The 14,438-nt window shown below is 42.4% G+C and overlaps 1 protein-coding gene across 7 annotated transcripts in view; it reads right to left on the minus strand.

Moving 5' to 3' along the window:
* Nucleotides 1-422: 422 nt before the first annotated feature.
* The window catches only part of LOC118369716 (phosphatidylcholine:ceramide cholinephosphotransferase 1-like), a 74,272-nt gene continuing 60,256 nt past the window's right edge, over nt 423-14,438 (minus strand). For all 7 annotated transcript variants that reach the window (XM_052498602.1, XM_052498603.1, XM_052498599.1 and 4 more), the window contains 5 exons: nt 8,766-9,641; nt 8,323-8,440; nt 6,633-6,786; nt 5,967-6,133; nt 423-5,856 (listed from right to left, as the gene is read on the minus strand). In XM_052498602.1, the coding sequence (XP_052354562.1) occupies nt 5,680-5,856; nt 5,967-6,133; nt 6,633-6,786; nt 8,323-8,440; nt 8,766-9,379 (1,230 nt within the window). In that variant the 5' untranslated portion in view covers nt 9,380-9,641 and the 3' untranslated portion in view covers nt 423-5,679. The remainder of the gene's footprint in view (nt 5,857-5,966; nt 6,134-6,632; nt 6,787-8,322; nt 8,441-8,765; nt 9,642-14,438) is intronic.

Consider the following 14,438-nt stretch of genomic DNA (forward strand, 5'->3'; position numbering starts at 1 on the left):
TTCTAAGAAATATCCAGATCAACTGGCCCATGTCAGCTAACAATTTATTGCTAGTGTTTTTTTATCCCATAGATCTGGTTTTAATGTTTGAGTCACTCAAATATCACATGAATGCATGCACAATAGACATGGCAAAATGTATAGAATTGCAGGAAATAAGATTGAAACCTGCAAAATGTTCTCCTTGCCAACAAGAGGTGTGTGAACAGTTTGTGTCATGAACAGTGCCTGAGCCTATAGAAATAGACGTGGTGTATACACGTGGTGTATACACAATGCTGGAAGGGGGCCCCAGAGTGAAAATGTTTATGAACCTCTGTGCTACACCATTCTTCGTCCGGGTGGGACAGAAGACCACAACAATCTTGGGTTTCCGTCTGGTCATAACTTCCAATCATGGACAAAGGACACTGCTAAAATGCTGAATGATAAATTGTTTTATTTGAAAGCCTCCCAGATATAATTATCTGTCCTATCCATTTATCATAGCTTATCTGGTATACACAAAAGAAACACATGAAAAATTGTATTGTTGATTCACACAAATTAAACATACATAATTAAGTTAGCTGTCATTATTCTAAAATAAAAATGTTTTTCCAGCTTAGTTTGCAACCATGGACTAACTGCTCTCCCAAACTATGGCCAGGAGACAAAAAATGTGTTATATACAGTACCAGTCAAAAGTTTGGACACACCTACAGTAGTCATTGAAAGGGTTTTGTTAATTTTGGCTATTTTCTACATTGTAGAATAAAACTCTGAAATAACACATATGGAATGTAGTAACCATAAAAGTGTTAAACAAATCAAGATATATTTTATATTTGAGATTCTTCAAAGTAGCTACCCTGTGCCTTGACAGCTCTGCACACTCTTGGCATTCTCTCAACCAGCTTCACTTGAAAACGATTTTCCAACAGTCTTGAAGGAGTTCCCACATATGCTGAGCACTTGTTGACTGCTTTTCCTTCACTCTGCGGTCCAACTCATCCCAAACCATCTCAATTGGGTTGAGGTCGGGTGATTGTGGAGGCCAGGTCATCGAATGCAGCACTCCACCATACTCCTTCTTGGTCAAATAGCCCTAACACAGCCTGGAGGTGTTAGCCCTAACACAGCCTAAGAACAAACCAGATGGGATGGCATATCGCTGCAGAATGCTGTGGTAGCCATGCTGGTTAAGTGTGTCTTGAATTCTAAATCACAGACAGTGTCACCAGCAAAGCACCCCCACACTATCACACCTCCTCCTCCATGCTTCACGGTGGGAACCACAGATCTGTATTTTTGGAACCAAAAATCTCAAATTTGACTCATCAGACCAAAGGACATATTTCCACCGATCTAATGTCCATTGCTCATGTTTCTTGGCCCAAGCAAGTCTGTTCTTCTTATTGGTGCCCTTTAGTAATGGTTTCTTTGCAGCAAGTCAACCACGAAGGCCTGGTTTCCGGTTTCCGAGCTGGTCACGGGTGCACCTCAGCCATGCTCAAGGTACTAAACGATATCATAATCGCCATCGATAAAAGACAGTACTGTGAAGCCGTCTTCATCGACATGGCCAAGGCATTCGACTCTGTCAATTACCGCATTCTTATCGGCAGACTGACTTGCCTGGTTCACCAACTACTTCTCAGACAGAGTTCAGTGTGTCAAATCAGAGGGCCACAGGGTTCAATTCTCGGGCCGACTCTTTTCTCTGTATATATCAACGATGTTGCTCTTGCTTCGGGTGATTCCCTGAACCACCTCTACGCAGACAACACCATTCTGTATACATCTGGCCTTTCTTTGGACACTGTGTTAACAAACCTCCAAACGAGCTTCAATGCCATACAACTCTCATTCCGTGGCCTCTAACTGCTCTTAAACGCTAGTAAAACTAAATGCATGCTTTTCAACCGTTCACTGCCCGCACGACTAGCATCACTACTCTGGATGGTTCTGACTTAGAATATGTGGACAACTACAAATACCTAGGTGTCTGGCTAGACTGTAAACTCTCCTTCCAGACTAATATTAAACATCTCCAATCCAAAATAACATCTATAATCAGCTTCCTATTTTGCAACAAAGCCTCCTTTACTCATGCTGCCAAAAATACCCTCATAAAACTGAGTATCCTACTGATCCTCGACGATGTCATTTACAAAATAGCCTCCAACACTCTACTCAGCAAACTGGATGCAGTCTATCACAGTGCCATCAGTTTTGTCACCAAAGCCCCTTATACCACCCACCACTGCAACCTTTATGCTCTAGTCTGCTGGCCCTCGCTACATATTCGTCGCCAGACCCACTGGCTCCAGGTCATCTATAGGTCTATGCTAAGTAAAGTTCTGCCTTATCTCAGCTCACTGGTCACAAATAACACCCACCCGTAGCACGCGCTCCAGCAGGCATATTGCACTGGTCATCCCCAAAGCCAACACCTACTTTGGCCGCCTTTCCTTCCAGTTCTCTGCTGCCAATGACTGGAACAAATTGCAAAAATCGCTGAAGCTGGAGACTTATAATTCCCTCACTAACGTTTTACTGGTACTGTATATATATATATATTTATCAAGGCACATATTCCGACTTTCACTGCCTGGTTTAAGTTAGGCGTGTGCACTTCAAGTCAAAATATGGCCTTAATGTGCGTGCATCAAACGTCGAAGGATTTCAGAAATGGTTCAAACATTCCACCACTACTGGCTTCCTTTTTAAGAGAGAAATGTCTGGATTGAATGGGCTCAAGGGGAATATCCCCAAACTCCTTTCATGTTACAGCTGTAGATGGCTTTAGAGAGGTTTACATCAATAAGCCTATATAGAGACATCTGATCTGCCATTCACATTCATACATTTTTGACATAGCCGCAGCTGTCAATGAGAACAGCATTTAGTCTCACATGGGTACATGCTAAACTCATTACAGTTTATGCACTTTTAATATAGCCATAAACATACGACCTTATACGCCTTGAACGAAGGTATCCCAACCTTTTCTTTAGAGGACAACCACCGCTGCCTCCTCAAGCTAAGAGGCCAAATTACAATTTGTCAAAACATTCATCAATAGAAGAAATAGCACATCAATTCAGCATTCAAATTATGTCATCATTATCGATTTAGTACTGATACTCTTTAGGACACACAAAAAAAACATGATGTAAAAATGTACAACAATGATTAGAGGCTAGAGCTCTTTTTAAAGAATAAATACAATTGAGGTCCATTATATTAACCTGTCCTGTCTCACCATTCAGTTCTATTAAACTGGGCCATGCTGCATTTTCATAACAGAAAGTTCCATGTTATAATCAGTTCAGTCTCTCCAGTCAGACAGCTGAACTGAGGTCATTTCTTACTCGAACCAGCTCTACTTCAGGAGAAAACATGTTGTGCTGTTGGAATGGTAACACACAATCATTTTAATGCACAAGTGTATCGAGGATCATTAGAGACCATTTTCACATTCATGGTAATCAGTACGTTGTCTGTTGTGTGGATTTGTCCGTACATTAGATCCCCAGTACTGTGCATTTGGCCCCCTCGCCCACTTGATAACCCCATTGGCTTTGTACAATTTGTCAGCTTCTTTAGTAGGTAGTTGTGACTAAACTATTTTTGGCATTGCAAACTTGCCAGCCAATGTAGTTCAGGACAGTACCAATACACTTTGCCTCAAACTTCTGTTTTTAAACAAGTCAACATTGAAAAGCCCTATACATTTGACAAAGTTCAAAGATGGCATATCACCACTGAACTGCATTAAGATCAACATGTATGTCAATAGGACAGATAAATAATCGCAAGAAGCTCGTCTTTATCAGTAGGGCCAGGACGATACCAGTATATACTCGTCAGTATCGTGGCAGGGAAACAAAGCACGAAGCAGGATTAAATTCTTCAGGAAAACAGTCCTAATGTCAGAATCAAACATCATTATGATGCCATCTACAGTCAAATGTATATATTTTCCAAGCTATTTATTTATTTAAATGTACCTTTATTTAACTAGGCAAGTCAGTTATGAACAAATTCTTATTTACAATGACGGCCTCCAACAGCCAAACACAGACGACGCTGGGCCAATTGTGCGCCGCCCTATGGGACTCTCAATCATGGCCTGTTGTGATACAGCCTGGATTCGAACCAGGGTGTATGTAGTGACACCTCTAGCACTGAGATGCAGTGCCTTAGACCGCTGCGCCACTCGGGATCTATAGCAAACAATATTTAACATACAGTAGGTTTTTAAAAGGACCAAAGAGTTAGCCTGCTTCGGGTTTTCATTTTTGCAACGGAAAAAATAGTGATACTGGTGTCCTTCCGGCCCTATTTATCAGTAAGACATTCTGGCAGGCTGCATTCAGGAACACACTGCTCTATTGGCCAAGTCGACAACAGCCAGTAAGATGTATTTTCTGGGTCTGTTTCGAGAACACTGTTTGACAAAATAGGGATTCAGTATCTCTTACAAAGACTTGTAGGTGTGCTGCACAACTCCAGTACAGTCCTTGAGGTCCAGAGGGTTTCCATCATTCTTTCAAAGTTAGCAACTAATCTTTGATGCAAGTCAATGAGCTTTAAAGTCTTAATGACATGTTAGAGGACTGAAAACCCTCCAGGACCATCTTGCAAGGACATGGTTAGAATAGGATTGGAACAAGATTAGAACATGGTCAAGACTGGCTAAGGGTCAGTAAATGATTAGGACATAACCAAACAACTTAACGGTCCTTCATTAACTGCTATAACATCACCGGCTATGGAAAAAAACATTATATATGAAAACATAAATAAATTGACAGGACATTTCACTCATCTCAATGTTTTTGGTTTTGGGAAGACTAATTACCATATAAGGCTGGCATCAATAATCTTACATTCATGCGAACAGGACTTGAACGATCATTTGGAACCGCTTCATGCCGACCTTGCGGGCAGTCAGACAGACACGCGCGAGGCAGAGGAACACAGACACATAGTACAATCAAGCTAAGGAAGGCACTGGAACAATTCTAAATACCACAGATTCTTCTGCTTTCAGCATTCAATCTTGAAAAAGGTACAAATCTAAAAATATTTTTGGGGACATTATTTGTTTTGAAAAATAAAGTTGCAATTGTTAGAAAAAAACTTTTTTTGCACCATTGCCACGTTGTAGTTGACAAAAAAGTAATTTGTTAAAAAAGAAAAAAATGTTTTGCATCTAACACTCCCCCAGACAACGTATGGCATTTTGGTTATCAAATAAACATTTCAGTGACATGTTTTGCACTTGGTAGACCTTATCGGACCAGAATTTCTCAAATTATTTGCAGAGGAAAAGAGTCTAAACTACTTGTTACAGCCATGGTCAAAACAAAAAAACAAAAATAATCGAAATTTAATATTTAAATATTAACCAGATCTGCTGTAGTCAACGAAACATTGCAAAGTGTCCCAAGCAAAAAATACATGATCAAAGTAGTGTGCTAAGTATTCAAAAACCTTTCCCAAAATAAAATAATTTGTAGTGTTAAAGTAAGACTATGTTCACAGTGCTAGCCAGAACTGGGATTTTTCTAAAATGAGCCCAACAAGTCAAGGGAACAGCACTGGCTTGGCAACACGACACCATCTCCTTCAGACGATCACAACTTCAGGAGGTCTCTCGCTCAGCTCCCACCCCTCACGTGATCTGGGTCACTGGGTGTCCACTTTGCTGTACTTTACCCCATGGTTCCACGGAGACGATCGCCATGAACACGGCAGCTGATAATTTCGAGGGACAATGCCCTTGACGTTTCCCTCAAAGTACTGGAACAGTCGAAACCACCAGACTCTGGAGAATGGGTTACTCTGGGACGTCTCTTTCAGCGCCTGAATGAAAACACAACAGAGAAAATAAATACAAGTAGAATAATGCCACTTAAGCTAAATTAAGCTACATTTAACACCAGATAATGGAGACCGGCGTGCTGGCTCCCCACCTGCTGGTTGGCCATGGTGTGGTACCACCAGAAGAGACGTGTTGTGATGAAATAAGCCACCACCACGTCCACAGTATAGTGGTCATGGGCCAGCAGGATGCAGAAGATGCCTACTGCACTCAGAGTCCAGCAGAACCAGTGGTACCACCAAAACCTCTTAGGGGAATCTGACAACAGAGAAAGACAGGGAAGGGTTAATGGAATATACAGAGAGACATTATTTTGTTTCAATAATCAACAATGAAATGCATTTACCTAACACATTGCTTTGGAACAAACTATGTAGTCTTTCAAACCAGACTTCCACAACCATCCACTAGATGACACTGCAGCATAAAAGACATGGCTAACGTCACAACAGTACAGTTCAACATCATGTGACACCACTGTTAGCACAGAATTTACACAAGAAGTCAGCTTATCTCTCTATTGCTTGGGAAAAGCTTTACTGCAATTCTAAAACCTTTTGTATGAGCAGTGGAAAACAGCCAACTGGTAATCTCAGATTGTGAAAGAGAAGAGAACAGAGAAAAGGACAGAAGTGCTAAGTTTATAATGATAGAGTAAAGTGATGGTGTTAGCATGACGGTAAACCTGTAGCCTACGTTTACCCTTTGATAAAGAGATCGACACAACCATGCTAACGCTAACCTATGTAATACTTACACTCTTTGATAAAGAGATATGATAGTGTTAGAATGACTGTGTGGCCGCTGTACAGGTAGTCTCCACACATGGTGTGGGAGCCGGTGATTGACAGGCCTCCTCCGGCAATCAGCTTTATGATCCTCCTCATCTGAACCTCCCAGTTCCCAAATAGCTGCAACGACACGCATACCGTTATGTGTCAATTTGACATGTCAATCATTCAACAATGTCCAGTCAGCTAGTCACATGTCTGTATGCGCTCTCTTAACTTTTTTGTTCTCCATTATGTAAGCTACATTTGAACTCAAATAGGGAACACAGAAGAGAAACTTTGTGGATCAGGTACAGCATGTGACTCAACCAACACTACATTGCATGCACGCATGTGCTATGTACACACAGTGTAGTATACACACACACACACACACACACACACACACACACACACACACACACACACACACACACACACACACACACACACACACACACACACACACACACACACACACACACACACACACACACACACAAATGTGCATTGTGCACGGAAACACACAAATAAACACATGCACACACACACACACACGCAACTAAGCACGTGCACGCACACACAACTAAACACGTGTGCACACACACACACAACTAAACACGTACACACACAACTAAACACGTGCACACACACACCTAAACACGTGCACACACACACCTAAACACGTGCACACACACACCTAAACACGTGCACACACACACCTAAACACGTGCACACACACACCTAAACACGTGCACACACACACACACACACACAACTAAACACGTGCGCACACACAACTAAACACGTGCGCACACACACACACACACACACACACACAACTAAACACGTACACACACAGACAGAGAGAGAGAGAGAGGAAGCCACTTCACAGTTGGTCTCTGTGATGGAGGACAGCTTGTTCCAATTCAGATAGAGGTTTAGAACAGGAAACCAAGCCCAGGACATGACAGTACATAAAAAGACCTTCATCTGTTGCTGGGAGTGGAGGGGAGTAGAGGAGGGTAGGAAAGTTGGAGGGCGGAACGAGGGAACAATACACATCACTCCCAATGGCCTTGGGCAACAGAGGGAGTGGGAAAGTTTCTATACACTGAACTCCCACCCACCACTTTGTTCTATGGTGGGAGGAGCTACCATTTTGTGACTTCCATTCTTCGACACTTCAAAATACTTTCAATAGAGAACTATATAGTATATATAAGTGATCAAGTGACTCACACTTGAACCACATGCTATCTCAGTATACTACCTCATCTGGCTCTTTAGTCACAGGGTTAGGATGTGAGAAGCAAAAACAGTGAAAGGAAACTCATGCCTGATGAGCACTCAAGCAGTTTAAAAAATAGCTCTTTTAAGTTGTACACATGCAACAGAATCGTTTTTATCTTTTTCATGTGATCAATGTCCCGTGAAGAGGACTGGGGGGCGTTAAAATGAAAACAAGGTCTAGATCTCTTTCTGTTGAGTTTGTCTTTAAGGGGTGTTGTTTTTAAGATCCAACTGTAATGTTTATATGCAAGAATAGCCCCGAGAATCAGAATACTATAGCAGCAATGACACATCATTGATGGAAATAGATATGGGCGCTGGTAGGTCACAGTGAGTGTTCGCAACTGACAGCCTACTTTTGCTTGGATTTGGAAGGAAACAAACCTTTGGAGAGCATTGGAAGTGCATCCCTGGAACAGGCAGAGTGGTTATGTACATGGTGACACATCTGTACAGGTAGAGGGTACCCACAATGAAGAAGAACCGACGGATGATTATTGATCTGGACACAGAGATACAGATTATTGGTTAGTTATCTACGGTCACATTCCAGGCTGACTACATTGCAGACGTTGCATTGCAGCAACCTATGGTTGCATGCCACGTCATTGACTGCCAAGTCGAGCATCAGCTTGCTATATCATATGTGATTAGCTCATATGTTAAACGCATATCCAAGCGTGGTGAGATCTGGCAGACGTTTGCAATTTATTCAGCCTGTAATGTAGCCATTGGGTATCCCAGAAAAATAATTTCAAAGTTGAAGGTTACAATTTAAAAAGGTAAACACTGCCCCATCTATTCTTATCACACTACTGTTGTCTCACCTGTACTTGAGCAGGGTCCACTGCAGCAGCCACAGACTCACCAGCAGCATGCCATTGATCTCGCAGATAGAGAAGGCCCACTCCACCCGGTCAAAAATGTCAAAGAACTTATCGGGCAACGGTGGGGTATGCTCCTTGGCCGGCACCCTCTCATGGACCACCGAGATGACCACAGTGGTAGTGACAAAGCAGCAGACTGCGTAGAGGAACGCTACGCCTGTCTTGCCCCACTCCTGGGGGAACCCAGAGCGTTCAGGCTCCAACATGGGGATGGGGATTTGGACCATCTCCTTCCGGAAGCCATTAAGCCCCAGCGAACTTTTCCGCAGGGGCTTGGCAGTGCCGTTGGGCAGCCTCCCATGGCCATTGGCGTGGCCGTTTTTTTGGTGCTCCTCAATGTGATGCTCGATCCGTAGGGTCTCCAGCCGTTCCAAGAGCTGCCGCCCATTGTCTGATGAGACCAGTGAGAGGGGCGGGGTCAGGAAGTCATCCGGGGTGAGCCGCAGCAGGACGGGGCCGTCCGCCTGCTGGAGGGAGTCGCCGTACTCCTGCATCCCCTCCTCGCTCAGCCAATGGGACACCTCCTCCGCCGACCACTGCCCCACCTTCTTCATCTGGGCCAATGGGGAAGGGGGGAAGGGGCCAGGGGGGGCCCGAGGACAGAGAGGGAAAGGCTGCAGGAGATATGGCAGTCTATGGAGTAGTAAATCGTCCCCAGCTGTGGCTCATGGCGCTTTAGGAGCATTGGATGGGGACACCCGGAGGACCCAGTCTCAGACTTAGCAGAGTATGGAAGGTAGCTAGTAGCCAGCTGCTTTAGCCTGCTTTGTGCTTCTTCACCTCATTACTTCAATGGGGTTCCTGTATGCCTCTTTCCTGGGAAAGGAGAGAAAAAGGGTTGAGACTTGAGATTCAACCTAGAGCAGACAGTGACCAATCGTTGAATTATAGAAAAGGATAATTAGCTTGTAACATGGCCTTTAGTACCACAGGTAGCTCACTGAAATCAACACCGAAACCAGTTAAGCTCTATTTCCTTCAGATGAACACATGCTATCAATTACACACATCATTCAAAAGCTATTTTTACGACAGCAACACTCATAGGAACAACCCAATAGAAGCATGTTTCCATCTTTGATCTCTACAGTAGACAATCCTTTCAGAGGACACACATCCTGTGGCTTTAGCCTTTTTATGTACCAAGCCACTGAGAAATATCTATGATTGTACCTGACAGCCATTTACCAGTAAACCCACAACAGACAATGACATTGAGATCCCATTGTAAACTGTCAAAATACTGTATATTACAGCCCTAAAAAAAAGGTAAATATTGCTGGTTAGGAATCTCCCTACAGTTTGATACTGATTTGATATTGATTTATCAAAGACTTTGATAAGCAGACGTGTCAGGACTTACTTCAGTATCCCCTAGACAGTTACCACCTAAAACCACTGAACAAATTACAGACCAAGCAATATGATTGCTACTGCTGGGCAACCCAGCCCCCAAAGTGATTCTTATAACCTGTGTGCTAGGATTTCCTGTGTTGTTTTAGGAATCCTGCATTCTCCCTCTAACATGCTGACTACACCGCTCGCGCAAAATAAATGTAGAAATACATGTTATTCAATCATTGCGCCAACGAGCGTCTGCATTGCCAATTGCTAAAATAGAAGAAGTCCGTTTTATTTGTGACGCTGAATGCGGTACAAGTCCTGTCTATCCCATCTCCTCATTGGTTATAGAAGCATATACCCAAGTGCCATCTCCTCATTGGTTATACCCACGTGGGTGATTGAAAGATAAACTGAGGTCGGTCGGGATAATACACCTTATTATGAAAGTTAATGCCAATTGCCATATGGAGTTCAATGAAGAAAAAGCCTGGAAGGAGGAGAGATGACTAGAAAGTAGAGGTCGACCGATTAATCGGAATGGCCGGTATTTTTGGGCGCCGTTTTTTTTTATACACATTTATTTAAACTTTATTTAACTAGGCAAGCCAGTTAAGAACACATTCTTATTTTCAATGACGGCCTAGGAACAGTGGGTTAACTGCCTCGTTCAGGGGCAGAAAGACAGATTTTCACCTTGTCAGCTCGGGGGATACAATCTTGCAACCTTACAGTTAACTAGTCCACCGCAATAACAACCTGCCTCTCTCTCATTGCACTCCACAAGGAGACTGACTGCATGTTACGCAAATGCAGTAAGCCAAGGTAAGTTGCTAGATAGCATTAAAATTATCAGCATTAAAATTATCATCTTATAAAAAACAATCAATCATAATCACTAGTTAACTACACATGGTTGATGATATTACTATATATTATCTAGCGTGTCCTGTGTTGCATATAATCTGACTGAGTATACAAGTATACAAGCATACAAGTATCTAAGTATCTGACTGAGCGGTGGTAGGCAGAAGCAGGCGTGTAAACAGTCATTCAAACAGCACTTTTGTGCGTTTTGCCAGCAGCTCTTCGTGTGTCAAGCATTGCGCTGTTTATGACTTCAAACTCCCGAGATGAGGCTGGTGTGACCGAAGTGAAATGGCTGGCTAGTTAGCGCGCGCTAATAGTGTTTCGAACTTCACTCGCTCTGGGCCTAGGGGTGGTTGTTTCCCTTGCTCTGCATGGGTAACGCTGCTTTGATGTGGTGGCTGTTGTCGTTGTGTTGCTGGTTCGAGCCCAGGGAGGAGCGAGGAGAGGGACGGAAGCTATACTGTTACACTGGCAATACTAAAGTGCCTATAAGAACATCCAATAGTCAAAGGTTAATGAAATACAAATGGTATAGAGGGAAATAGTCCTATAATAACTACAACCTAAAACTTCTTACCTGGGAATATTGAAGACTCATGTTAAAAGGAACCACCAGCTTTCTTATGTTCTGAGCAAGGAACTGAAACGTTAGCTTTCTTACATAGCACATATTGCACTTTTACGTTCTTCTCATTATTTATACCAAATTGAACATGTTTCACTATCTACTTGAGGCCAAATTGATTTTATTGATGTATTATATTAAGTTAAAATAAGTGTTAATTCAGTTGTTGTAATTGTCATTATTACAAATAATTTTTATTTATTTATTATTATTATTAAAAATATATATATATATTTTTTTTAAATCGTCCGATTAATCGGTATCGGGTTTTTGTCCTCCAATAATCGGTATCGGTGTTGAAAAATCATAATCGGTTGATCTCTACTAGAAAGACTCAGTTGACCGTTTTGTGTGGATTAATTGTCAGAGTAGAGGACCTTGTGCATTTCAGATAAAATAACTCAACGTTTATATCCCAGGACAAATTAGCTAGCAACAGCAAGCTAGCTAGCTAATTTGCCATAAACGTTTAATGCTTTTCAACAAGAATTAACATAATTGGTTAAGAGTTTGTTTTGATATTTCAACCTGTGTGTCGTGATCGCGTTTGGTGTGGGGGGACAAAATCAATTTGCGCACGATGGCGGACGCACCCGCGCATCCAGTTTGGGCATGGTGTAACCCCCATTCAGTCTCACTGGGTAGCAGAGGTTCTGTTGTCTTTACATCCTGTAGGTCTGATATCTGATTGGAGGTTAACTCAACAGTAATGCTGTTGAATTGAGATTTTGAATCCAAACAACTGTTATAAAAAGGGTTCTCAGATGCATTGTCTCCCTCCCTTTGATCCTGACCTGCGCTGCGCTGGTGAGATATACCCTCTTTCTTTTTCTCTCCGCCCCTGGGATTCTTGGAGCATGGCCTTTAAGGCTATGAATTCTCTTTCTCCCTCTGTGATCATGCCCAGAATATGGCCTTGAAATGCTTTGTAACTTAAGCTTTATGCATTGTATAATGTATTGTTCATTTTTACAATGGTATTAAATATCTGCCTTTAATATAGACAATTCTCAGACCTTTCTATTACTTTTACTGATCTATAGGCATTAATCTTTATGGAGTTAAATAAAAATTAACTAACTAGGCAAGTCCGTTAAGAACAAATTCTTAATTACAATGACGGCCTAGGAACAGCCTTGTTCAGGGACAGAATGACAGATTTTTACCTTGTCAGCTCGGGGATTTGATCTAGCAACCTTTCGGTTACTGGCCAAATGCTCTAACCACTAGGCTACCTGCCGCCCCAAACACTTCTACATTAATATTGCTTGGTTATTTAATAGACGTTGATAACATATTAATTGCAAAGTCTTATTACGGGTCACATGTGAGTTATGCACATATTGTAAATATTATCCCACTACTCTCGGTTTCCCGTTTTTCCAGCTGTAGCAACCACCACTCAACAGTATGCCTCTATTGCTTTAACTTATAGCACAACAGCAACAGCTCACTTTATCCACCGTAGTGTAAACTGCAACAATCCACATCTGCTGGCTGGGGTGTGTTTATAAACGGTTTTGACAGCAATGGACACAGGGTGTCCCTGCTTATGTTTCAGGGAGTCCATGGTTCAGCTGGAGGCCAAGGCTGTGTTTCTGGAGGCTCAGTGAGGAACTCATAAATCAGCCAGGCTGAGGGTCAGTGCTCAGCACTGGGCCCCACCCCAGTCACAGGGCAAGCAGCCAACAGAACCATTCAACCCTTACCTCAGCCAACCGCCCTACAGACTGGGATACAGGCCTATAGGCACCAGCTGCCTGCTTTCATGAATACAACTGGCAAGGCTTCAACTCTGATGAGACTGATGAGCAAAAAATATAACTTATTTTAACATTCCAACATGTCCATAACAACAGGTTAGCCCACCACCATGAATGACAGATTTGAACAGCTATAAAATGCTCTTTGTAATGGCTGGCTGTACAGTGGGGCAAAAAAGTATTTAGTCAGCCACAGTCAGAAACTTTTGTTGATGACCAAATACTTATTTTCCATCATAATTTGCAAATAAATTCATAAAAAATCCTACAATGTGATTTTCTGGATTTTCTTTCCTCATTTTGTCTGTCATAGTTGAAGTGTACATATGATGCAAATTACAGGCCTCTCATCTTTTTAAGTGGGAGAACTTGCACAATTGGTGGCTGACTAAATACTTTTTTGCCCCACTGTATGTAGCAGCCTGTAGCAGGCAATTCACGACAGGAGTGAAGTAGGGGAAAGGGTAACCCACAGAGGTGGAGTGTAAGTGTGTGAGAGAGAGAGAGATTAGAGATTTGCCGTCACAGAGTCAGCTGCGTGCAGTGGACCTTTGCTCCTTGAATTATCTTACAGGGCAGCCAGTGTTATTATTCCACAGCAGACGTTAGCCATGCTGCCGAGGGGAAAACCACAAATGTATTCAACTCGGGGGTACAACTTTGGTTTTAGAAGTGGAGGGACAACCTGGTGGATGGTCTGGGGGTCCTCCCTCAGAATGTTTTGGGCATCTAAAGATAATTTCCTGCATTTCTATTTCTGCATTTCAATCTAATATGACCCTTTTGGGGTAACTTTTATTGTAAATAAGAATATAATATGTTTCTAAACACTTCTACATGAATGTGGACGCTACCATGATTATGGATAATCCTGAATAATGATAAGTGAGAAAGTTTGACCCACAAATATCAATACCCCCCACTCCCCACACAAAAAAATTCAAACCACCCGTTATTCAAATCAAATCAAATTTTATTGGTCACATGCGCGCTAGTGGTGTTTCAATCGGAGAC

This window comes from Oncorhynchus keta, chromosome 36, assembly GCF_023373465.1.
Source record: "Oncorhynchus keta strain PuntledgeMale-10-30-2019 chromosome 36, Oket_V2, whole genome shotgun sequence".
In the NCBI taxonomy this organism is placed as follows: domain Eukaryota; kingdom Metazoa; phylum Chordata; class Actinopteri; order Salmoniformes; family Salmonidae; genus Oncorhynchus; species Oncorhynchus keta.